Source organism: Pithys albifrons, chromosome 18, assembly GCF_047495875.1.
Source record: "Pithys albifrons albifrons isolate INPA30051 chromosome 18, PitAlb_v1, whole genome shotgun sequence".
NCBI lineage: Eukaryota > Metazoa > Chordata > Aves > Passeriformes > Thamnophilidae > Pithys > Pithys albifrons.
In genome coordinates this window covers 2,761,807-2,786,810 of record NC_092475.1, presented here as the reverse complement: position 1 = coordinate 2,786,810, position 25,004 = coordinate 2,761,807, and the positions used below count along the sequence as shown (strand labels likewise).

Below are 25,004 nucleotides of genomic sequence, written 5' to 3'. Positions count from 1 at the left end.
TCACTTCTCCAGGCTGAACACCCCCAGGTCTCTCACCCTGTCTCCATAGCAGAGGTGCTCCAGCCCTCCTTGGAGTTTTGATTCTCCCCATCATGGCACTAGTGGGATTTTGGGCACCTGCTTGGCTGGATGGTGACAGCTCCTTGTTCTGCAAACCTTTAGAGATACAAAACCTTAATTCCCCTTAAATCCCCCACCTTAGTAGGTGGGAAGAGCCAGGAGTGAGGTGCACAGTCCCTCTGCAGAGCTCTAGGTCAGCAGGGACTCACTGACCCCACAAGCCACAGTGCAAGACAAGGACAAAACCCAGTGAGGACACAGCAGGAGTATTGGAAACAGCTTGAAGAAAGACCATAGGAACTAAAGTCACAAACAGAACCGGGTTTTATTACGAAATAACCCTGCCAGTACATAAGGAAGTTCTGTCTGCAAAATACATTTCCTGAGGAAAGTAGATCACAGTATTCGTTTTCACAGAATAACATGTAGCCTGCTATAACTTTCAATGTGACTCTTTATTATTTAAATATTAACAGTATTCCTTCACATAAACAAGTACTCAGTCATCACATAACCAACACACAAACGACAAAATAAATATACAACAAGAGCACGGTTCATTTTTTTCCCCGACTTAAATATTAAATAAATAATAAATACAGAATTTTCATTTCCTGTTATCAGTGCCTGAAACAATATGAATGAAAAAGAAAAGAAAAACTGAAAAAGTCTCTCTTCCCCCTGGTGCCCCTGCCCCTGCAGAAAAACGAACCAAAAAATTATCAAAATGTCTCAGTTATAAAATATCTTTAAAAAAATTCCCATCATTAAAAGAATAAATAACAAAATATATAAAAAATAACTTGGTTGCATCAAAATTACAAGTAGGAGTTGTAGATAGGGGTTTTCTTTTTTTTTTTCTTTTGAATATCTTTTTTTTATGGTCCAAAGTTTTAATTTTTATCTTTTTTTTTGCTTCTTCTATCTTCATTTCTATGGTGCAGTGTCCAGTTTAAAATAAGTATAAAATTAATAAATAAAAAAGTTAAATAAATAGCAAAAAGTTAACATAAGGTGTTGTAAATATAAATTACATACATCTTGCCAAAATTAAATAATTTACAGGATAATTAAACTAACTACTTTTTTTTTCTTCTCTTTCTTCCAGTAAGTGCAATTTCTCTACTTTTAAATACTAACTGAATTGCAGTCACAATCAATTTGGACTCTATTTACATGTTAAGAACATTGTGTTTTTAACACCTCAAATTTTATATTTTTTTCCCTTTCTTTTGTATTTTTGCACTTGGAATGGGTTCTAAAATACGTGAACTCATGGAGTCTGATCCTGCAAACACTTAAGTATGGGAGCAAACCCACCCAGGGCCAACTGCCCTGTGGAACTCCACACAGGAACCAATACTGATCAAGTCACTCGTGGGCTCCAAGGCCAGACCCAGAGGCCACAGCAGTCACTGGGACTTTCCACTGGCATCTCCAAATCGTGAATTTCACCCTAAATATCTGCAGGATTTGGCTCGAAACAACACCACAGTCTTGCCTTTAGTAGGGGCCAACAAAATCCTCCCCCAGCTCTGCCCACCCCGCTGCTGGGAGGGATGCGGGCTGCGGGCTGCGGGATGTGGGATGCAGGATGCGGGATGTGGGATGCGGGATGCGGGATGCAGGATACAGGATGTGGGATGCAGGATACAGGATGTGGGATGCGGGATACAGGATGTGGGATGCGGGATACAGGATGTGGGATGCGGGATGTGGGATGCAGGATGCGGGATGCAGGATGCGGGATGCGGGATGTGGGATGCAGGATACAGGATGTGAGATGCAGGATGCACCCACGCTGGGACCCCTCGGGGTGGGGGTTTGCCCCACTGTCCTTCTGAAGTGCTTGGAGAAGGAAGCAAATTCGAGCTGGGAGCATGGGGGGAGCAGCCCTGCAGGGGGACAGCCAGCCCTGGCAATGGAAACATTCATGGAGTTGTTCTTTAAGTGCACAGTGGGCTGCGTGTACCGAGCTGCTTACAAAATGCTTCTTTGGAAGAATACCCATTACCTGAATACTCTTTTTTATTTCCCCCCTTTTTTTTCCTGCAGAATGGTGCTGAACTGTGATTTCGCACAAATCCCAGAAGACCAAACCAAAAAATACTCATTGCCCTGTGGATACCTGTAAGAAATCAACTCCCGATTCACGGTGTGTAAGCACTTTGCTGGCCATCAATTAACATCTCTCTTTTTGTCAGCTTTTGCTTCTTTTGTTTCGTTTAGTTTTGTTTTGTTCATCACAATCTCAACCATTCTCTGGCATTGATGTATGACCTCTGGACTGGCAGTACTGTGCCACTGTAAGGATGATCACAATAATGAAAAGAACCAGAACTGTCATCAAACAGACTTCCAAAAAATCATATACACCGGACCATGACACATTAAAGAATTCTTCTGTATGAAATATCTGGAATTGGCCTATTCATAATAGCTATTCTCATATTTAAGACAGACAAAGGAATACTGTAGTTGCAAACTCCAAAAGCTTCCCTGAGAACCTTTTTTCCATTGCGCTTTCCACTGGAGATCCAGAACTGCTCTTCAGATTTCTTTCAGAAAATAAAAATAAGCTACTTTATAATACTTCAGAGTTCCCATGCCCAGTGGATATCTGAACACTTCGGGGTTGGGAGGCCCAGCACAGGTTCAGATTTACAGGTAGCTTGCAGCTCCAGCACTTGTAGCAACATAGAACATAACTCATGTGTGAGTAGGTGAACTGGACATACGACCATAGACAACATGAGGGTTTAAGCCAGTCATACACTAGTCTTGGATCAGACAAGACCCTGTTCTTGTATTGTTTTAACCCTTGGATCAACTCTGTGAGAGCATGGCAACTCATGACAGATGTCTGCTCTTCACCTGCTACCAAGCCCCACAGCCTACTGGAGAATTTAACCTTCCATCCTCACCTACCTCGTGCTCCAGGTAGAAAAAAATCCCACTTTTCTCAAGAAGGTCCAAAGTTAAGTAAACGAGAACATTGAGTTCGATCAGTTCCATGTCTCAGAAATGGCCTCTTTGTTAAATTTTGGTCCTTTTTTTCTTTTTTTTTTTTAATTTTTTTTTTCATTCATTAAACAAGTTTTCTAACTTGTAAACCTGAATACTTGGAGGGAAAGTTCCATACTACAGTCTGTTTGCTTGCTCTTCTCCGTCCCGTGGCACTAAACCTGGATGCCCTTGACGGCTTGCTTGATGCTCTCCAGCAGGTCCTTGTTCTCCGGGTTCTGGTAGCACTCCTGGTTGGTGTACATGTCTGTCAGTGTGTTCACATATGCATCAAAGTTCTGCTCACTAATTGGCTCCTGCAGCCAAAAAAAAAATAAAGCCAAATAAAAGTGTTAGCAGAAGAGCAGGAAGAGGCTGAGATGATTCTTTGCAATCAGTCAGCTGTGTATTTTATTGTGGATTCCTGAAAGTGTTCAAGAACAGGTTGGATTAGGTGTGGGGCAACCTGGTCTAGTGAAAGGTGTTCCTACCCATGTCAGGGAGTCTGAACAAGATAAGCTTTAAGGCCTTGTGGAACTAATAACAGCATCAGGTTAAGCACATTCAGGCAGTTTGAGAGGTTGGAGGCTGAATTAAGCCATGGAAATGAAGGGCTGGAGAACGAGAGGGCTGCTGAAATATCACAGAAGGAATCAAAGGCAAAGTCAGGACAGAACTCTGGTCACCTTGAACTTACAGCTGCCCACACCAGCACTCTGGTGCAGTACAGCTTCTGCTTTTGAGGGGCATTGTGAAAACCCTGCAAATATCTAACTTGGAGTTAATGAGAAAAAAAGAAAGGGAGAAGAAAGAAAAAGAACAGGAATAAAATGAGCATACAAGTCTCGTGGGCATTATTTAATTGGAGTTGCCTGAAAACCTTGAAAAAATATTTGCTGAACAGTTTATTTGACCTTTTTGTGTCAAATACTTTACAAAAAAGCACTCAGCGAGCGGTTTTCTGCCAGTTAAGCAGCTGGGTGAATACTATCCAAAACTGCTCTGCTGGAGGATGGCTTCTCTCCAACCAGCCTGAATTTAAATACAACTCCCAATGAAAAGGATTCCCCCCCAGAAAAAAAAATAATAATTCAAAAGCTCATTTCTCTGATCATTGCAATGCTCTTTATGAGTTGTAAGAAGAAAACTTCCTCAACAACATGAGCACCTCCTCCACACACCTGGTTTTGACAACAGTAATTACATTCCTGGGAATAGAGAGAAGGTAATTAATAGCCTTTTGTGGTTTTACTATTTTAATGCAGTCTTTTCATTTCTCAGTAACTCTGCAGTAACATGCTGTGGGCTGTTAGACCTTGTTAAATTAAACAAAATACACTCTCTTTAAGAATGCTATTCTTTGGCTGCCAGCTATTCAAAACTGAATTGAAACTACCTGCATTATAATAGGAGCTCTAAGATCTTTCTGACGTTGAAATCCAATCCCTCCTGATCTCTGCTTGTGCTGTCTTAGCCTAAAAGGCACTGGGTGCCCTTGATAAAGTTTCCTATTTTGTGATAGTGCTCCCAGATGTAATGAGACAGAACAATAGATACAAAGGGAGATCAGCAGAAAATGACAACAAAAGGGAGATATAATGCAAGCTTCAGAGATAAGGGAAAAGTACTGATCTTATAAAGGACATGTAGGTGTATGGAGAGAAATTCTCCCACTCTTTAATTGTGAATAAGCCTCATTGTGAATCAGGTTTGGCACAGATCCCTTGATCACGCCAAGCTGTCAAAGTTTCTCACCATGTGCGGAAGGCGGATATTGGCAAGACTTTGGATTAGAGCCTGGCTCAACCCTGAGAGCTCCAGGAACAGGGCTTCGTTTTGCTCCTCTATGATTTTGTTTTCCTCCTCAATGTTCTTCAGGTTCTTCTCCATGGTGGAGATCTGCAGAGCAAGGAGCAGGGCAGGGTTACCAACCCTCCCCAGTTTCATGCACCATCACCCAGCAAGGGGCTTGGCCATGCACCCATGGGCTTGGATGCACATCCAAGCACTCAAACCTGTGACTGTAGTTTCACCATGGCTGCTTCCATCTCCGAATTGGACTCGTTCAGCTCACTGATCTCCTTGTTCAGCTGCTTGATCTCCTCATCGTTCTCCAAAACTGCAGGAGGGAAGGTCATGGGTAGTCAGCAAATGCTCTTGAGAAAAGCAAAAGTGAATAGGGTTGGGCTTTCTGCTGAGCTCATCCTCCTGCATAGACATCACCACTCTGAGTCCTCATCTTGGCTTTTACATGCTCTAAATGGGATGCACATTTCACCTGCTATTTTTTTATTAAAGATGGAGTTTTTATCATCACAGTTCAATGGTACTCAAACAGGTCAATATGTAAATACAAAAGCAAAGGGTAGCAGAGTGGCTGGAGTCCAGCACATCCCCACACCCAGCAAGGCCGATTGTCCCAAACAATCAGGTCACTCTCTCCAGTCCTGAGTTTGGAAAGATGCCATTTAAAAACCTAATGCATGTCTTGATTAGAAATTATGAGGGTCATAAAATAAAGCAGTATTTCTAGAAGAGTGCAGGTATTTATAGGTTCCAAACTATGTAAGTATTCAAGTTCAATGCTTGAACCTTGTCAAATACCACAGAAAGCTCAGTAATAGCACTGGAAATACAAAGTGCCATCGCTAACAAAATTACAGATCCAGAAATATCTCAGTATTAAAAGCCCTGAATAGGTGAAAATTGCTGAATGACTGCAAGGGATTTGTAAAAATGCCAGTGAATATTTGAAAAAAAACCCAACCATACCACCCCCAACCCCCAGAAAACCCAAGGAATGGGTTTTCATAGCACATGATGTCCTTGCAAATCTCTGGCCAGATTTCAGCTGTTTAAACCTTCCCAGTCTGCAAAGAAAAAGATCTACAGGCTTAATATCCCAACACACCTGCAAGGCAAAGGAGTGAAAATCCTTACCATCGCTGGTCTTGAACTTTGTGTTGAGAATTTCATCCCCTGAGAGTTTTCCTTTCTTCCCAGCAAAAGTAGCTCTTGGACACCCTGACAAACTGAAAAACAAGTAAAAATGGATTTCATAAACTCTCAGTATTTATAGGTGCTTGTGTTCCCAACAAGAGCACACACCATTTGGCGTTCACGCTGAGACAGTTCTTCTGAAAGCTTTTTATGGTACAGGGGAAATTGCTTTATGAATAATACCACAAAACTCCCCATTTACAAAGTGAGAACAATTTTCTTTAAGCAAAGATTAACAAAAACACATAGTTTCCTTAAAGACAGGGTATGCCAGGTGAGGAAGGTGAGGTGAGTCTGGCTGGTTTGGGCATCAAACCCTGATTGTGGTGCTAAAGTGCTTTTCTAATGTGCTAATTAGATTAGACATTAGGAACAAATTCTTCCCTGTGAGGGTGGGGAGACACTGGCAGAGGCTGCCCAGAGAAGCTGTGGCTGCCCCATCCCTCAGTGTTCAAGGCCAGTTTGGAGGGGGCTTGCAGAAACCTGGTCTAGTGGAAGGTGTCCCTGCCCAAGGCAGGGGGTTGGATGAGATGAGCTTTAAGTTCCCTTCCCACCCAAACCATTCCAGGATTCTGTGAATACTGAAACAACTACGTATTTTCTTCTGTGTGGTAAACTCCAACCAGACTGAACTCAGTACCAGAACCACAAGCTACTAAGCTCTGCATGAAGAGCTGAACAGTGCTCAAGCAGCATCTACAGGGAGGTAGGTGAGTCCACAGCAACCCTGTCACACTCACACTGATTTCAAGCCTGTGATTTACCTTCTGTGAGTGAGGAAGCTCCCATTGGCATGGCCAGAACCATCACAGCCTGGGGTAGGGCAGGTTGGGCCTTCATTCTTCAGTGACTTCCAGGAGAAGGAGGAGCCATTGAGCGATCCCTCCTTCTGCCTGCGCGCTGCCAGAGGGCACCCTGACGCGCTCCGGTGGGAGGCGTATTTGCCGCTGATGTGTCCAAGCCCAACACAGCCAGGAACTGGACACCTGGGCACAGGGAATCACCAAAAATTCATCATCATCATGGCTAGGCTTCGTGAATGAAGATTTGGGAAAGGCTTTACCCACACTTGCTGAACCAGAAATTACAGCATGGCAATAAAGAGCAAGGAACAGAAGGAACGAATAAAGATGTAAGGAAATGAGGGCTGGGCAGGAATGAGCACACCGTGGCACAGAGCATTTGCATTTGAGTCTCGTCTCAAGTTTATGGGGGAGATACTTAGTTGATGGAAATGGCAGATGGGAAATTAAGAGCTACAACTGCTCCTTCAAAAGAGCCACGGAGAATCAAGGAGAATTCTGCAGAAGGAAACACTGTGGAGGTCACATCACACACAGAGCAAAAGCAGGTGCCAGTGGTGTCACAAACCACGTGATTGGTGCCTCACTGTGGGCAGAGATGGCAGTTTGGGCTGCAAGACATGGGATTGTCACATACCCCAGGGCTGACACTCTCACAGTGAACCATCACACAACTACAGCTGGCTCTGCCTGATGGTACTGCTGAGGAACTCAGGGTTGTCAACTCTGCCATCCTACACCAGCCCAACCACCACCATCTTGGAGCACTGTCTATGCCCATGGGGACACAGCCCTTCCCCAGAAGACAGTCCCTGAGGCTGCAACCTGTGCACAAAGAGCTGCAAACCTGCTCCTGCCAGGAGGGCATCCAAGGGGTTTCTAAGCCTGTACCCCAGCAGACAGGACAAATCACTAGGCCATCACTCAGCCTGGCATGACCTCACTTGCCTCCTCCTCCTCCTCCTAGTTCATATCCTGCCTCTGTGGAGAGATCAACCCACGCACACAAGGGGATAAAGTGGGAATTACCACAAAAGGCAGCACATGAGCCCTCCCACCCCCATGTTTCTGCTACTGTTTTATGGCCAGATGAAACACAGGAGCTGTGAGGAGTGTCATGGAAGCACCAACATGACTTATGCTATTGTCAAGAGGACGAGTGGCTCTTCAAAAAGCATCTCCTTCCTCCCTCCTCACAACCTCCCCACCAAATGGCATTCTCACTAAATTCCAGCCAGCCCACAAGCTCGGTGTATCTATCAGGGTTTCTGCTGTGGTTTGCATTTGTTTCAAAATGCTTGTCAATTATAAATACAGATAAAAGTTTATTACTCGGGGGAGGTTCCTCTACAATAAAGGAGGTGGAAGTAGATAAGAAATGTCAAAAATAACCCCCCATGTCCTCACTTTGGAAGCAATTAGGGACTCTGAGGTTCCCCAGCAAAAATATCCACCGAGCTGCTCCTGCAAATGGCAAGCTGCGTTTCACCACAGAAATTATTACCCTGATTGTTTACATTCTGCACAAAAGGGAGATGACAGCAGAAGAGGGGGGGGCTCTACACCCAGCCTTTTCCCAAGATAATTTGAAAAATGCTGATCTCGATTTTAATCAGCTGCAAATGCAGCACAATTCACTTATAATATCCCTGCCAGCAGGATCCTCAGTAAATTCATAACATCATTGCTTTTATATGATCACGAGCAAATTACTGAATCCTCAGGAGGAAAAGGAGAAGGGGAGGAGGAAAGAGCAAGAGAGAGAGGCAAACCCCAGGATTTAGTGTGCAGCCATTACGGCCCAACCGTTACATATTTTACGCCGCTAATTTAAGTTTTATTACATTTTCATTGTTAAAAAATAAACCAGAGCCTTATTGTGCAAACCAGCTGCCTTGGACATTTTTTAAATTATTTTTTCTTAATTATTATTATTTAATGGAAGCACCAGTAGCGTTTGATCAATTAGACACCTGTGGATTCCACTGTTCTACGCCAGGGCTCTGTTGAAGGTTGAGGTGATCTGTTCAGTCACATCTGTAGCAAATTACTTGAAGGATGAACAGCAAAACCAACAGGGACTAAATGACTTTCTCCTCAGTGGTGATGTGCAAAACTCGGCTGGGTTCCAAGTGGTGCTCAGTGCAGACTGAGGACGGATTTAGAGCCAAAGCTCCTTAACTCAAACCCACACTGGGTGCACCTTGCTGTGGGTGATGGAACACACTTCCCATGGGATGGGGGAAGGCAACTGCAATGGATTGTTGTACCACGTTGCTTTGCACATCTCAGAGGAGCTTCTGTCGTCTCAGGTGTACTGGAGGAGTCAGGGTTGTTCCCTGTGCTGTGGGATGTTAGGGAATGCTGTCACCTCCTGCACCCCCAGAGACTCCCAGATCCCACCTGGCACTGCCTGCCCCAGTGCCCACAGTCCCACCAAGACCAGTCTGGGGGTCACCAGCTTTCTAGGAGTCAGAAAATCCAGTTCTGGTGAAGCTCCAACCCCATCCGAAGCTTGAAGCCTAGAGAATCTACAGATTCCCTGTCCCTGGAAGTGTTCAAGGCCAGGTTGGAAAAGACTTGGAGCAACCCGGTCTAGTGGGAGGTGTCCCTTCCAACCCAACCTATTCTAGGATTCTATGAATTCTTGACAGCTTAGCTTCACATCATTTTCATCTTTAGGGTCAACTAGGAGAGACCCAGTCCATGATGAGGATGTTGGTGGGACCATCATTCTGCTGTGGATGTCCTGACAGCTCATCCCATGTTCCTGTGCAAGTCCCAGCTGCACCACAACAAAACAGCCATATAAGAGCCCCTTTTCTCCTTGCACTGGAAAGTGATTTCTTTGCAGAGAAACTGCACTGGTGAAACTGTTTGGCACATTCCTGCCTGGTCCTGCCATGAATGAGAAAGACACAGATGAGTAAAACCACAGCTTCCCCAGCCCCACAGGGCACAAGTCCCTGGGGAAACCTTGGAAAAGGATGACCTTCAACCCGAGGCTCCAGCCACAGTGAAAGTGAAGGTGCAACAGCCAGCAGTTGCACCACTACAATTTATTGCTTGTCCTTTCCTTCCCTGTGTCACTGGTTAATGGCACAGCATTGCAATGCCACCAGCAATTCAGTGTATTTGAGCCAAAAGAGGATTTTTCCCACAGATTCTCAAGTAGGCTGCTTAATTTTTAATAAACTCTGCTAACTCCTGCTAATTATCACATGGCTCATTTAACTGGGAGGCTTTCCTTCCTGTAGACTGAAGAGGAAGAACACAGCAGATGGCTCAAATATCATCTTTTTCTGAAAGGTCCTTCCCTGCCAGCAGATGCATCCCAGCTTCCTGCAGCCCCCACAGGGTTCTTCCACACCCACTGGGTCCCACTTCAGCTCAGCCTCTGCTCCAGGACAAAACCTGGGCACACAGAAGTATTCACTTCTGATCCTCTGCAAGGACAACACCAGACCTGGGGCTAAAATAAGTTTTAAAAAATCCATTTTGAGACAGTCTGGTGAGTCAGAAGGGTTTGGACAGAGCTCATGGGCAACTGGAAACTCTTGGAGGTGATGATTATTTTTCCACATTTCTTTTTACCCCCTTTCTCCAGCACTTGGTGGGTGAGTGGAAAGGCTCCAGAAGGGCTAGGGATGCTCTGGGTTAACAAAAAAATTAGGATCCTGGAGTCAGTGCTGCCTTTATGCCCTGTAGCTGTTCAAGCAGTCGAGACACTGACCTTAAAGCCCACATCATGCTTGGGACTTGTTAATGGTCAAGACAAGTGGGTTTTACAGCTCATAAAAACTCCTGAGGTGGACTAAGGGATTTCCAATCTCTATTTACCAAAGGAATAAACCCCTCGGGATGTTTTGAAAACTTCAGCCTGAGGCAGAAGAGAAAGGTTTTTTTCAGTTCACTTTGAATATTCTGCCCTGACAAAGACTCTACAAAACACATTTTATTCAGGGTTACTGGATCCTGACCCAACTCATTGCTGGGTAGCTTCTATTTCTACTGTGTTCTTGGGAGTTAAGCAAGTCCCTCAGCCCTTGTCTGCCCATTGCTACAAGAAAACTTGCAACATTTTGCTTAACTGTGGGATTTTACCCTCGTTTACAACACTGATGGGTTTTTTAGGAATTATATAAAGCCCAGGTAGCAGAGAAACAGTTCGTGCCCTACCAGCCTACCTTTTACATCTGCAGAAACAAACAAGAAAACATGCAGAATTATTTCTCCAGCACCCAATTTTTCAGTCAAATTTCAAAATTGCAACACCAAAGAAACATCAGAAAAGCTCTGTAGGTGATGCTCAGAGTGAGGAGGGATGTGGGATGGATGTTGCTCTCCCATGTAAATCTGTGTGAGGCAAAGGGGACAGAGTGAAAAGCTCCACTCAGGAGTTATCTCCAGACTTACTTCATCAGCTCTGGGTCTTCTTTATCGTCCTTTGTCGGGGTGATCTTGATCCCACTTTTCTTGGCACGAGGGCAGCCTGACAGACTGTGGTTAAAAAGAGAAGAAAGGGCTGTCTCACTGGCAGAATTTCTGCCTTTGCTATTCCCCACTTCAGTCATCTTTCCCTTGAATTTGGCACAGTGTTTTTGATCTCTCTCGGTTTGCAGCTTCACACCACGAGAAGTCAGAAGAAAAAATAATAAAAAATTGAGGGAGATGGACAGTAATTAATGGTGTCTAGATAAGAAGATATCTGCTAACAGCCTGCAATTTTTAATGGAATTGTTGAAACAGAAGGCTCAGATCTCAGCTATTAATGTTCTAAAGTGATAATAGAAGTCATAAATAGGTAGCAATATTAACAGGAACATTGCATCAGCTAAAATCTGACCCTTTGTCTTTTATTCTGTTGAAAGGAGCTTCTAATCAGATGCTGGAAACATCAGAAAAAAAAAAGAGAAGTCAGATTAAAGAGATGAAAATAGGCTTCAGTTGTCAGTAACATTAATGTTTTATTCAGAACTTTACAACTCTGCCCACTGCAGGGGAAGAAAAAAAGAAGCAACACAGAAAGAGGCTACAGAGAAAATAATTTAAGGGAGATCTTACCTTCTATGAGATGCATAATTTCCTGTTATGTGACCAGAGCCATCACAACCAGGAGTAGGGCACCTGCAGAGGCAAGGGAGGCTCAGATTAGCCCGGGGGTGCCAGCAGGGGGGTGACACTCTGCGACAGCTCATTTCAAAGAGGAATCTAGGGAATGTCAACACAGAAGCAGGATTTTCCTTCCTGCCCCTTCTCCCTCTGTAAGAGCAAGGTCTGGTCTGTAATATCCACAGCCCCAAAGTCAATGCACCACTGCATGATGTGGCATTGGAGAGGAACATCAGTGGCAAGAGGTAGGGATGTTTGGAGCACAGTGAGGGGCTGCTCTCTGGTGGAGGGACACAGGTCCCAGCCTCTGTCCCCACCCTCATGAATGGGACTGCTCAGGAGCTGAAAATGAGCTTAAAAACCCTCCAGGACAGTGTCTGTCATCTTGAGGAATCCATAAGGAGACAGCAGGTGCCACCCAGGGCCAGCAGGATGGATACAAGCGTAGACAAGAAATGAGAAAAATAGCCTGGGCAGGGGGGCCACTGTGGCCACCACCAAGAGGAGGGTCTCCACTCAGGTGTGGGAGACTTGGGGGGACACTAATCTCAGTGTGGGAAATGGACAGCCCATTGCACAAGGGTCCTCAGAATGAAAATCTGGCCAATGCCTCTGATGGAAAAGGATGAAGGAACAGGAGGAAAAAGGTTAGGCTAACCCTGGGTCCTCTCCTTCCCCAACAACACAGGCAGAGCACAGGGGGTCTTGCAGGGTGACAGCACCTGCTGGACCTCAGGGTGGGGATCACCAGATCACCACACACGATGCACCAGCAGCTTTTGGTGCTTCAGTTCATGATCCTGCCCCTCAGCCCTCAGCCACTGCCATCACAAAGGGACCTTTGAAGATGCATCTGTGGTCCTGAGCTTGAAGGTGAGCATCCAGCTCTCAGGGATGGGATTGAAAGCAAAGCCTGGAGAATGGTCCTGTGATCACCCAAACCTGCACAAAGGAGGCTGAGAGCCCACCGAGAGGCAGAGAAGATAATGACACAAGTTAAGCACTGCATCATGAAGGGCTCAGAGCAAGAGCAGTGAGGGGATATGAAGTACCAGGAGCACAAAGATCTGCTCTGAATGCTGTAGGTGACGCAGAGGACATAAAAGTTGTCATGGGGACAAGCAAGAGAGGCGAGGAGTGTTTGTAGAGGATGTGCCTGCCAATTAGACAGGGCTTTTTCAGTCAAGTGATTAGGACCAGAGGAGGGGATGGGAGAGGAGGAAACCCGTGGTGCTGCTGCAGGATGAGGGCAAGATGCTCAGGTGCTCCTTCTGACCAGAGTGAGCAAAGCTCAGGGCACATCCACGAGCTTGCAGAGTGCCCATTCTCCTCGGGGAAGGGTTTTGCTGTGTGCTGCCTTTCTCAATCTCTATTTTTAAAGCCACCAGTGCCTGGTCTGGAGCTCTGGCAGGTACCTGCAGCAGAACAGGGGCTGATACATCTCCAGGACATGCTGGTGAAATGATGGGCAACGTGATGGTGTATGGGCAGCCCCGAGGTAAGTGCCTTGGGAAAGGCAATACACCTTCCCAATGGTTGCCTGTTGCCCCATCCCTGGAAGTGTCCCAGGCTAGGCTGGACAGAGCTCTGAGCAGCCTGATTTAGCTGAAGATGCCCCTGCTCCCTGCAGGGGTTTGGACTAGATGGCCTTTAAAGGTCCCTTCCAATCCAATCTATTCTGTGGTTCTGTGCTGGTGCCTGGCCTGGGCAATGGTATAGCTGGGGTGCTCTGGGCCCTGAGAGTCAGTGGAGCAATGATTTCCTCTAATACCTTTTGTCTGGCAGCTGGGAACACAGCCTTTCAAAAAGTCCTCCTTTTTTGATCAGAAAATATCAAAATTCTCCTCTTTGCACCAGTGCTGAGAGAGAGTTTGGCATTTGCAGGTCATTGAATAATCTCTGTTGGCATCTCACCTCGGGTTGGGAGTGCTGGGACACATCCTGGTCCCAGAAGGGAGTCAGGGAGACAAGTCAGAACTGAGGCTGAGCCTGCTCACGCCCAGGAAAACATAAATGCACATGGATCCAGTGCAGTAAGAGCAGGGACACATTCAGCAGAACCTCAATGAGGGTGCAAATGCTTCAACTCATTTAGAAATTACAGGTTTGGGAGAGGACTGTGACATTTCCCTGCTATATGCTGTTAAAGTAGAAAGCAAAACTATTTCTTTGCTGTTCTAGCTTCAGGGTGGGAGGAAATTATGAAAACACTAACACCAAACTCCTTCTGCCTTTCAGGACTTTTAAAGAGGGGAGAGAAGTAATTTGATTTTTATTTTTAATTATCTGGAGACAAATCATACCAACAGAGACCTTTTATTGCATGTTCCAGCCTGGAGCTATTTTTTTTTATATCAGGGATATTAACCCCTGAAATAGAATTTATAATAGAAACACTGACATGGTCTTATCTGGAGTTGAGAAAAGATATGACTGTGCAATCTGTAATATCTCCAAATCCTCTTTTCTTCCTCCCTCCTCTGCCCCCATCCTTACCAGGACACAGGGGGGAAAAAGAGTATTTGAGAAAAAATATTAACAAGCTTTTTTTTTTTTCTCGTGTCCAGAAGTCTCCTGTTTTATACAATATTTTCAGATTATTTCTGATCACTGCCATGAATCCCCCTCCCCAAAAGAAGCCTTTTCCATGCCACTGACTCCTCAACATGACAGCTGGAAGCTGGACTCCACCAGAGCTCCTCACAGGCAGGTTTTGCTCAGCTCTTTGGAAGGAGAAGGGAGGGGATGGAAAAGCAAAAGCAGAGCAAGAGGAGTGGGGCCAGGAAGGGAGAAGAGAGAAAAAAGAGTGGAAATAAAGAAAAAAAAAGGAGTTCCAAGTTGAGCGCAAACATACTTGAGGTCAGCAGAGTGGGCAGCCATGAGGTTTCTGAGGCTCTTGTCAGCAAGAGGACAACCAGAAAGGCTGAAAGAGAAGAGATGGAATATCTGGATAAGCAAAAAAAAAAAAAAAAAAAAAAAAGAAAAAGGAAAAAGAAAAAGGGCTGGGGCGTGGGGAGGGAGAGGGGCAACAGAAGGCAGGGAGGAAACAGAACCAAACTACATGGTCAAAAAATATACTAAAGAAAAAAAAAAGGTTGTCTTTAGAGTTCAAACCATGAAAGAAAGGTCAACCCACCTGCGGTGAGAGGCATAGTTTCCTGTTATGTGTCCACTGCCATCACAGCCTGGGGTTGGGCAACTGGGCAACAACAACAACAACAACAGTGAGCGTTAAGTGTGAGAAAGGAATGGATTCCCCAAGAGCCATGGATGGGCCCCCTCAGGGTCAGCCCAGCCCAGCCCCGCTGCCAGGCCCTGCCTTACACCAGCTCTATCCATCAGATCTCCGTGTGAATGTTTGCATGGATATAAACCAGACATTTCCCTTTCAGCTCCCTTCCCTCCCTTTTTTGTTCCCAAAAAATCCCAAGGATCCTGTGAAAGGAATTTTTAAAATTGTAAAAATTTGTGGCAAATGCAAAGAAAGTGTTTCAAATCCTTAGTTGCTTGAAGTTCTTGGTGGCAGTGGGGACTGGCAGCAGCCTGATGGGTGGCATGACCTAAACAGGCACAGACACCCCTGGCTGGTGCTGCCAGGTTGGATGATTCCTGCAATACTGAAGCTCTGGCTGTGGGAATCATCTTGTTCAGATTTCAGAACCGAATAAAATGCTTCAGATTTCAGCTTTCTGGAATGGTTTGTCTTTTTCTCCCAGCCCTTATAGCTGCAAAGAAAAGCTTGAAAACCCTTTTCACTGCAGAGAGGGAATGAAAGTAACCTCCGACTGTGTGCCTGGGGGCTCCTAAACAGAGGACAGGAAGGAGCTGCTGCATCCCACATGCTGCCTTCACCAGCTGTACCTCCCATCCATCCCTCTTTGCTGCCTTCTCTGTGGACTGTACTTGCATGGGCAATGGAAAAAGGTGCTCTTTCTTCTCCGTGTCCACTGAATAAAATCCAGTTTGTGTATGAGTAGCAAGGCTCTGGCACAGTCATGCTTTCCATCCCCAGGTCAGGGGTATACAAGAAAACAGGGATGTCCCAGGACACTGCAGGGATACCCTAGGGCAGTCTGGCCCAGCAGATTGAGGCTTGGAGACACCTATTCCCTGGTCACCCTCGAGTCCTCTTCCCAGCCACAACACCCACACAAACACAGTGAGCCCTGAAGCCAGCACTGATTTGATGATGTCTGTCTGTGCGGTTCCCACTTGTGTGCCAACAGGAGGGTGATGGGAAGACACAGGTGAGGAGCACCTGCCCTGCCCTTGGTGCCTGGAAGTGGCACAAGAACTACACCCAGACAGCATCAGACACAGCAGGCAAGTCTGCTCCTGAGTTAACTACAGCTAATTCATTACAGCCTCTAGGCCAGAAAGGAACAAGGATGCTAAATGGGAAGGGAAGGCTCAAGGCTGCCCATGACACCATTTATTTATTTCAGGGCTGTTTCCATTCAGGAAATTTCTCGACCATCACAATAAAATTAAAACACAGGAGAATTTCAGGGCTCTGCCTCAGAAATTACTCTTAACAGTGCTGCTGGGTTCTAAAGCTTTGGATAAGGGCAGCTGGTCTGTGCTTTGTTCACTTAGGGAAGATGCTGCTGCTGCTCTGCCTCCACAGGTCTCATCCCTGCCTGTCTGCTCCCTCAGCCTCCTGCCTGCAAAGCTGAATAATAAGCAAGTTGTAGAAGGTCAGCAAATGGTGCCCACCATCTCTTCCCTCTTTAACATCTAGGGGGGTCAGATGCACAGGAAAGGGGCCAACAACCAACAGCTGGGATGCCTGGAGGGCAGACCTCCCCAGCACAACCTCCAGTCTGATCCTGATGTGCTGTTACATCAGAGCCAGGTCCAAGCTGCCAAATTTCGCTCCGACTTTGAAGCATTAACCCTTACTGTGGGAATCAGAGTGAATGCAGAGCAATACTCCATCTAATAGCACGGGTCTGGGTCTGTACTTCCACCCACCCAATGAAGAGCTGGGTCAGGGTCTCTTCTCCAGTGCAAAATGCAGCATGACAGCAACTTTGCTGCAGTCCCAGGTCACATTTTATGACCCTGGAGCATTATGATGCTGGAGCCCATTGCCCTAAGCCAACAAATCCTGCCTTCTCAATGAGGTATCTTGTGGTTCAACACGCCCACCAAGAAGGTGCTGACATCTCTTGGCTCCACAGCATCACCCAGTGCCCCAAAACAAGGGGTCAGGAGATTGGGAAAGCGCCTTCACTCTGTCAGAGACACCCTTGCAGGAAAAGACCAAGGAAAATGGACCTTAAAAGGGGTTTTACACAACCCTGTTCATGAATCCTGAGAGCACCAACCTCCCTAAAAGGTTCTTTTTATCACTGCAGTGTAAGGCCATATAGGAAGGTATTTTGCCTCATTGATCAGCTGTTGTATGAGGGTGGAGTTTCTCTTGAGCTTTCATTTGAACTGCTTAACTGAGGTAAGACCAACCACAGTAAGAAAGGGAATTATAATTCTAACTTTTAAAATGTATTTTTCTAACAAATTTTGTCCCCTTCCAGTCTGGCTGTGCTAGGTGCATATTTAATAGGTTTGGGTGGAAGAGACAAGGAGGACTTACGTGAGCAGCTCTTTCTTGATGTCCTTGGAGAGGAATTTTAGCTTGAAGTTGGTTAAAGTAACTTCCCCTGGGTATTTTCGCTCTTCAAAGTTTTCCTCTGCCACTTCTTGCTCATCAGCTTCCGAGGAGGCAAACGAGTGAGCAGCAGGCTCTGACTGCAAGAAAAGATCACAGAACAGTGGTTGTGGTGGTGGTCATTGCTGCTGGGATGTGGTGGGAAAGGATCTCAGCTTCATCCCAGCTGAGTGTTAATGCAGCATTGCCAACACTCCTGAGCCCTCTGCAAGCACCTCACAGTACCCAAACCAGAGATCCAATAGTCTGTAATTTCATGGGTTTATTGAAGAAATACCTAAAACACATCTGTACAGGGGTTTTTGTACATGGCTTTACCCCCCTCTGCTGGGCTCCTCACCTGCAGGATTAATGTCAGTGGCATACGGGGCCATCTCTGCTAATGGCAGATATTAATTATCCTGGGAAACATCACCACGAGCACCACTAGTGCAAATGAGTTGAAAGTATTTACAAAAAAAGAAAGCACTGCAGACTCAGGGCAAGGAAAGTGGTGGGTTCTTCCTTTGCAAGGGCACCCTAACAGATCTAAGACCATCTTCTTCCTGACTGGTTGTCCCCAGCTGATACCTGGTAGCAGTAACAAAGCTGGAAATATTTCTCTCCTAGGCTCAAAGGACAAACTGGGCATTCTGGGGGAAAACAGGACAACTGTGCAAGCAAACATGGCATTCCATCTCCCATGAGGTGTTATTCAAGCATGAAGAGTCACTTCTCACCTCTTCTGGCTCCTCTTCCCGCTGGCGGTTTGGTTTGGTGTAGTCAATGGGCCCATCCCATTCATCCTGGCGGGAGGTCTGGCTGGACTGGGGGGAGGTCATGGTGCTGCTCGTGGCACTGGTGCTGTTTTGGCGCTGGGACACATCTGGGGACTTCATGCTGGGACTACTGCTGCAGCTGCTGCTGCTGGGAAAGGTGCTTTCCCGTTTGCGGTGTTTGTTCATACTCAAGTCCAGAGTCCCATTTTCATCCACCTCAATGTCCATGGACTGAAAGGTTGGAAACATGTCCAATATTAGCAGCTGTCAGCAATTCCCTATGGGGATCTTGCCCCCATATGTGTTTTGCAGAGCAGTGGGCAGGTTTTCATGTCCTGTCCTCTCCACAGGCAGTTATGGGGGACTGAGAGGGATGCTCATTCCTAAATATTTCAGGAACACGTCATGCATATGCACCCCAGTACAATCAGCAATGTGGCATTTTGACTCAGTTAATTAACATAAGCATAGAGTGACACTTAAGATGCCCCATAGCATCCAAAACATCTGCCCAAGGCTCAGAGTGCTCCATAGGACTTCTGAAAAACCTGTGTTCCCCTAAAAAATAGCTGGAAGTCAGTCTAGATGCAACTGGGGAATCTCAAGTGGCATCAGATACAGATCAATGAGCAACTGAAACCAGTTCTGAGAATCACAGAATCATTTGGGTTGGAAAAACCCTCTAAGATCATCAAGTCCAAACACTCATCCAGCATGGCCAAGTCCACCACTAAACCATGTCCTCAAGTGCCACAACTACACATCTTTTAAACCCTTCCAGAGGTGGTGACTCCACCACTGCCCTGGACAGCCTGCTTGGCAGCCCTTTAAGTGAACAATTTTTTCCTAACATCCAGTCTAAACCTGAGCTTGGCTTGGCAATGATGCTCATCTCCCATGGGTAGTTTGAACCAAGACACATCTCCATAGCATGCTAAGGGCCAAGATTACCTCCTCCAAACTGCACCACCCAAAGCAGGGGAGCAAAAGAACCATTTATGATGACTGTCTCCATTCCCTCTACATTTAAAACTTAAAATGAAAGGAAAGATAAAACAAGGTATTTCCCCCATCCCAAACTTCAAGTTTATCCCCTGAGCAGTGGTCCCCAGGCACATGCACACACCTTGCTGGGGGCCTCTTGCTGCTTGGTGCTGAGATTCTCGGGCATTTCCCAGCAGCGGGTGGAGAGGTTGAGGATGGCAGTGGCAGCCATGTGTGCAGCCTCAGCGTCGTGGGAGTAGTCAAAGCCTGTGGAGGAAGATGAAGTGCTCTTCACGTAACTGCTGGAGGGGCTGTGGCTGGGGGAAGAGGCCTTTGGAAAAGGTTTGGCTGGAATAAAAAGAGAAGGAACAACACAAGGCTAATGTATAACTGGCATGGGCAGCAGTGAGAGGTTAAGTCAGTCTGACACAGTTAATGTAGTCACAGTTCCTGGGGTTATTCCCACTCCAAGGGCTGGTTTGTTGCCTGGGATGTGCAACAGAAGCAACGCTGGCTGTAGCTTGTGCAATAGTCTCTTGGTCTGAAAGGTTAATTCATTAACTGACTCTGCCATCAATACCCAAAACACAAGTGCTTTTCTTCATTAGAGCTACTCCTCAATGGAAGCAGTTAAAGAAGAAAGCCTAGAGAAGCTTCCTGGCTCTTTTGTTATTGTCCTCTCTATGTCCATAACTTATCTCAGAGCTGCCTTACAGGGAGATTTCTATTAGCACGTTTGGAAACTTAAAATTTAAAAAATTACATTATTAGGAAAACCATGGTCATAAAACATAGGCTTCCAAGGATGGCATCAGTGAAATACGGATTTTCTGACAGCTGCCATGTCATGTAAATATTCCTGAATAACAGGATTTATTGTACAGCTGCACATGGACATGCCACCACACTGTTCCTGTATGTCACAGCAGCAGCACTGCCAGCCTGGAAATGCAATTTCTCTTCACACCCTATGCAATGAAAGCATTTCTCAGGCTGAATGCACAATAAAACTTCCCCTAATAATAAATAATAATTATTCACTGTTAATAAAATTTGAACCTGGTCCCATTTAGGATGGCCCTGACCCACATGGGGTCCCTCTACATCAGTAGCTTCAATGGGTGCTAACAGGGGATCATCTGATTTAGAACAGTCACAGTATTCTGAATCAATTATCAAAATCTTCAAATTCTGAATTCATTCTACTACCCTTTTCTTTGGGAAACCATCCCCCCTTTAGTGAGAGTCTCACCCAGGGAAGACTCATAAGCTTTGGCCTCATGATGGCAAAGCAAAGACAACCTCTGTTGACGCAGCTATGGAGCAAAGCGATTTCATTATTCCCATTATGAACTTGTAATATAAGACACTATAAAATACTAATCTTCCCCAGCACTGCTTTCTTCCTCCTTGCGTGCGTATATAATGCATATTGACATTAATGGGAGTTATGCACACACATGCAGGGGAATATAAATCCCTCTGGATGAAGATCTCTTTAAAATAAGTTCTCAGTGAGAGGAGCAGATTTCCCTGCTATGATTGGCAATCATATTCATCTTGCTGCTTTGATTAACTCATTGGAGCTTTGCCCAAATGGTTATTCTTGTGTCTGGCTGCTTGTTTTCCCGTCCGGTTTAATCCGTGTCTTTGTGGTGGGGTGTGGGTACCACCAGCCCAACCTGACAACATCCAGAATCGGGAGATGCCAATTTCAATTTCACACCGTAGGCTCAGCGATGCTTTTCCATTTCATAAGTATTTCTACCACTAATAGACTTGCAATCAGCAAATTAGTGAAATAAGTGATGAGAAAAAATAGAAAGGATTATCCTAGTGGGTCTGCTGGAATTATTTTTGTCAGTACAATTACCCTGAAAATTCTTTGCTAATATTGCAAATAACACAATCTATTCAATGAGAGAATCACTTGTGCTGGGAAACAAATTACTTTTCCATCATGTCTAACCCAGGATGACAGTGGCAGTTGTGCTCTCTGGCCTCCATCCAATTTCATTGTCTGATCCTGTACAGATTTAGTACTGTAATAAAGGGCGCTCCCATTGTAGTGCAACAACCAGGATGCTTTCAAGTACGAGCACTTTTTTAGAGAGCAGCTGCATCAGGATTAAACAGGATTGTGGAAGTGGGATTAGCCAGACAGAAAGCCCTCTTGAGGCTGCTGACTTCTGCAAACTGGGCTCCTAAATATGTTTTTTTCCCCTTCCTCAAAAAGTTGTCTTCAGGTGCATGATTGGTGTCAAAGGGAAAGGGGAGGTTTAACACATTTGCACAGGCTGTCTCCCCATGTGACATCCCTCCTGCCCCCAACAGCCCAGCCCCTCAGGGTTTATTTAGCCATTTAATTTTCACCCATGGTGTTATAACCAGGGCAAGGTCCTCAGAACAGAGCAGAGGTGGGTGGCTACGACAGGAAAGAGCTGGCAGACAGAGGTGGGTGATCGATAGGTAGCAGAGCTGGAGAGCAGAGCACGGCAGGAAAGACAAATGGGTGGGATGGGTCATATAAAAGATGGAAGAGAAGAAAACTGTAATCCATTTAGCTAGATGAGGAAAGACAGATCAATAGATATGAGCTGCAAAGCAATGGGGACCGACTGAGAACAACTGTGTAACTTCTCCCACCTCCAGACATCACTCAGATTAATGTTCATACCACAGTTCTTCCCAAAGCAAAAGCCAAAGCAACTCTCCTCCCAGCAAAGCTTTAATAGGGGCCATGGGCGCCTCTCACCATCAAAGGTGCCCACCTTGGGTCCCATCTCAGATTCCACATCCCAGCAGCTCAGCCCCAAGTCTCTCCCATCACCCCAAAGCCATGATTCCAAGAGCCTCACAACGTGCTGAGAAAGGCAGAAAATGCAAAAACCCAGCCCATCCCTGCTCCCAACTTACATTTAAAGGCTTTAGGTGAGGTTTCGCTAGTCTGAATCTTTGGGGCAAGCATGCGTTTGCCAAAAACCTGAGCATCAAAACTTGCATAATCGAAGGTGACCTTGGAGTACTTCTCCAGCTCCTTGGCCAGGTTGGCCCGTGGGGTTGCTGGGACCATGTTGGGCCGGTAGCTTCCATACTGAGGAATCTCCAGTTGCTTCACAAAGCACATAGGCCTAAGGATGAAACAATGAACAGCAATTATTTCTTGTTTCCTTGACGAGGTGACTGTTGAGAGGGGACCAGATGTGGTGGGGATGTGTAGCTGCACCTTGATTCCGAGGGCTTACTGGGGATGAGGAGGCAGCAACAGCCCTTTTGCTCTCCCCCTGCAAGTCTGCATCTAGTTTGGATCTCTGAGATTCCATTTTTATTTTTTCATCCTTGTTTTGCCTCTTTTTTTCCCTTTTTTTCCTCTTTTAAAGCAAAACAAGGTGTCAATCTCATCCAAAAACAACGTTCTTGCCAGCTGATGTGGTGAGGCAGCATTTTCCAACACAATAAAAGCTTAGACATCTCTCACTCATGGGACCCATGACACAGAGTGGCACACAAAGGCATCAGGACCCCAGTTCAGCTCCACTCCCCACTGCAGGTTCATTGCAGAGGCACCAGGGCCTCTCTCTGCCTGCAGTCCCTCCTAGGGACCCGCTTCTGCGGGGCTGCCTATCATGAATCAATTTGTCTTGCATATAAATTGTGTATAAATGGCCTATTGTTATTCTCCTTCCCGTGACCTCTTTCCACCAGTGAGTTCTCGGAGCGGGAGCTCCTTGGAGCATGGACTGTCCTCGTGATGCGCTCAGAGCGCTCTGCGCCCGGCGCAAGCTCTGCTGCAAATAAATAAGTAATCGCCCTAAATGGCCTTTCCAAAGCACTGAGTGCTGGTGCACCAGGGTGCTCAGCAGTCCTGGGGAGCAAATAAATAAATTAATCAGAGCTCGATGCCTTTGTGGGAGTGCTGCTCAGGGCTCGCACTGCGGTTTTTATCCTGTGCTCGTTGCAAAATAACTAACCATATTACAATCCATCTGTAGCCTCATGAATCACATCAGCTACGGAAGCCAGCATCTATCAGGGACATCCTTAATGGGAGACAGCCCTTTCTCCCGGGAAGATAAAGATGGGCAAAATATCAAAATAAATGGGACTGGTTTGGAAATGAGTGGCAGGTTCTTCTCCTCTGAACCGTGTGGGCTAAGGAAGAAAAGCAGGTGGACTTAGATGCAACTGCCATGGAGAGATTTGTATGTAGCCTAAATCTCCTCCTCCCCCTCCCTGAGCCCACCCTACTTATAATGCTAATATAATAGCCATCACTTGCTGGCAGTTTGTGCTGCAGAGCAATCGGCACAAGTGCCTTCTGCTGCACTGGTAAAACCCTTTGCCCTGTAGCCTCAGCATTAATTGATGCTACTGAAGCAATTCATTGTCCTCAATGCTCTCCCTGGGACCATCAATTAAATATCTCCCCACCTTGGCGAGACCTATGATCATAATAACAGGACTCAGCAGTATCAAGATGCAGCTGGAGGGAGCCGTGACGGCGGCTCCCCAGAGCGTGGCCTGGCAGGGAGGGCTGGGGCAGGGCAGGGATGTGGTGCTGGGCTTTGCTGACCCACTTACCTGAGTATCCGGTCAGAATTGGAGCTGGTCTTGGAAGGATCACCAGACTGGGTTTGTTGCTTTTCATGTGATTTGGCTAATTTTTCTGCAGCAGCAATGGGGCACCCAGATAAACTGTGGGAGTTGGGGTTATTTTGAAAGGAGAAAAAGAGAGAGAAGGAAACTAAGCATGAGGAATGAAGAAGAACAGCTTTACTTCAGGGACCCAACGCTGCACTGAACCCATGAGAAAAACGTTTGCTTCTTCCACACTGAATGAGTAATGAGACAAACTCACCTTGCACCTGCAATCACATCAACGTAGAATCAGAGAATCATAATCACAGAATGGTTTGGGTTGGAAAGGACCTTAAAGTTCATCTAGTTCCCACCCCTTGCTATGGGCAGGGACACCTTCCACTATCACAGGTTACTCCAAGCCCAGTCCAACCTGGCCTTGGACACTTCCAGGGATGGGGCATCCACAGCTTCTCTGCGCAACCTTTACCAGGGCCTGCCCACCCTCACAGGGATGAATTTTCTCCTAATATCCAATCTAACCCTGCCCTCTGTCAGGGGGAAGCCATTCCCCTTGTCCTGTCACTCTGTACCCTTGCAAGAAGAAGCCAAAGCTGGTACCTCCTGTGCGTGTTGCGGTTGCTGTTGACGTGACCCTGTCCTGTGCAGCCTGGGGTGGGGCATTTCAACACGTTCTCGTGCATCGCCAAGACTTCAGAGCAAGAAGGGGAAAGGGAGAGGGGAAGGGAAACAAAAACAACTTAATAAAAATCAGAGAGGAAAAAAAAGACAAAATCATCAAGTCTTGTATGCTGATTTCCTAGAAATCAGGGAATGTGAAATGCTGTAATTAGAATTTGCAGAGAGAAAAAAAGAATTTTAAAAGCCAGCAGCACTCAGGTCAGCACTAGATTAACATCTCTGCACACAGCCTGGGCTTTCTCCTCATTTGCTGATTGCAATCCAGTTCTCCCCATCCAGCCCTCCTGCCCACTCATGTTTTGGAATCAAGTCTCCCAATTTCAGGTAGTTCTA

General features: G+C 46.0%; 1 protein-coding gene across 7 annotated transcripts in view; it reads right to left on the bottom strand.

The window, feature by feature from the left end:
• Positions 1 to 1,800: 1,800 nt before the first annotated feature.
• The window catches only part of MYT1 (myelin transcription factor 1), a 62,846-nt gene continuing 39,642 nt past the window's right edge, over positions 1,801 to 25,004 (bottom strand). For 4 of the 7 annotated variants that reach the window (XM_071573023.1, XM_071573027.1, XM_071573026.1 and 1 more), the window contains exons 9-23: positions 24,591 to 24,681; positions 23,973 to 24,086; positions 22,308 to 22,522; positions 19,534 to 19,739; positions 18,369 to 18,638; positions 17,575 to 17,729; positions 15,115 to 15,177; positions 14,833 to 14,901; positions 11,931 to 11,993; positions 11,283 to 11,366; positions 6,828 to 7,049; positions 6,004 to 6,095; positions 5,079 to 5,182; positions 4,819 to 4,962; positions 1,801 to 3,380 (exon numbers count right to left, since the gene is read on the bottom strand). In XM_071573023.1, coding sequence (XP_071429124.1) covers positions 3,240 to 3,380; positions 4,819 to 4,962; positions 5,079 to 5,182; positions 6,004 to 6,095; positions 6,828 to 7,049; positions 11,283 to 11,366; positions 11,931 to 11,993; positions 14,833 to 14,901; positions 15,115 to 15,177; positions 17,575 to 17,729; positions 18,369 to 18,638; positions 19,534 to 19,739; positions 22,308 to 22,522; positions 23,973 to 24,086; positions 24,591 to 24,681 — 2,033 coding nt within the window. In that variant the 3' untranslated portion in view covers positions 1,801 to 3,239. The remainder of the gene's footprint in view (positions 3,381 to 4,818; positions 4,963 to 5,078; positions 5,183 to 6,003; positions 6,096 to 6,827; positions 7,050 to 11,282; positions 11,367 to 11,930; positions 11,994 to 14,832; positions 14,902 to 15,114; positions 15,178 to 17,574; positions 17,730 to 18,368; positions 18,639 to 19,533; positions 19,740 to 22,307; positions 22,523 to 23,972; positions 24,087 to 24,590; positions 24,682 to 25,004) is intronic. The other 3 variants (XR_011699345.1, XM_071573025.1, XM_071573024.1) reach the window with 3 other exon arrangements.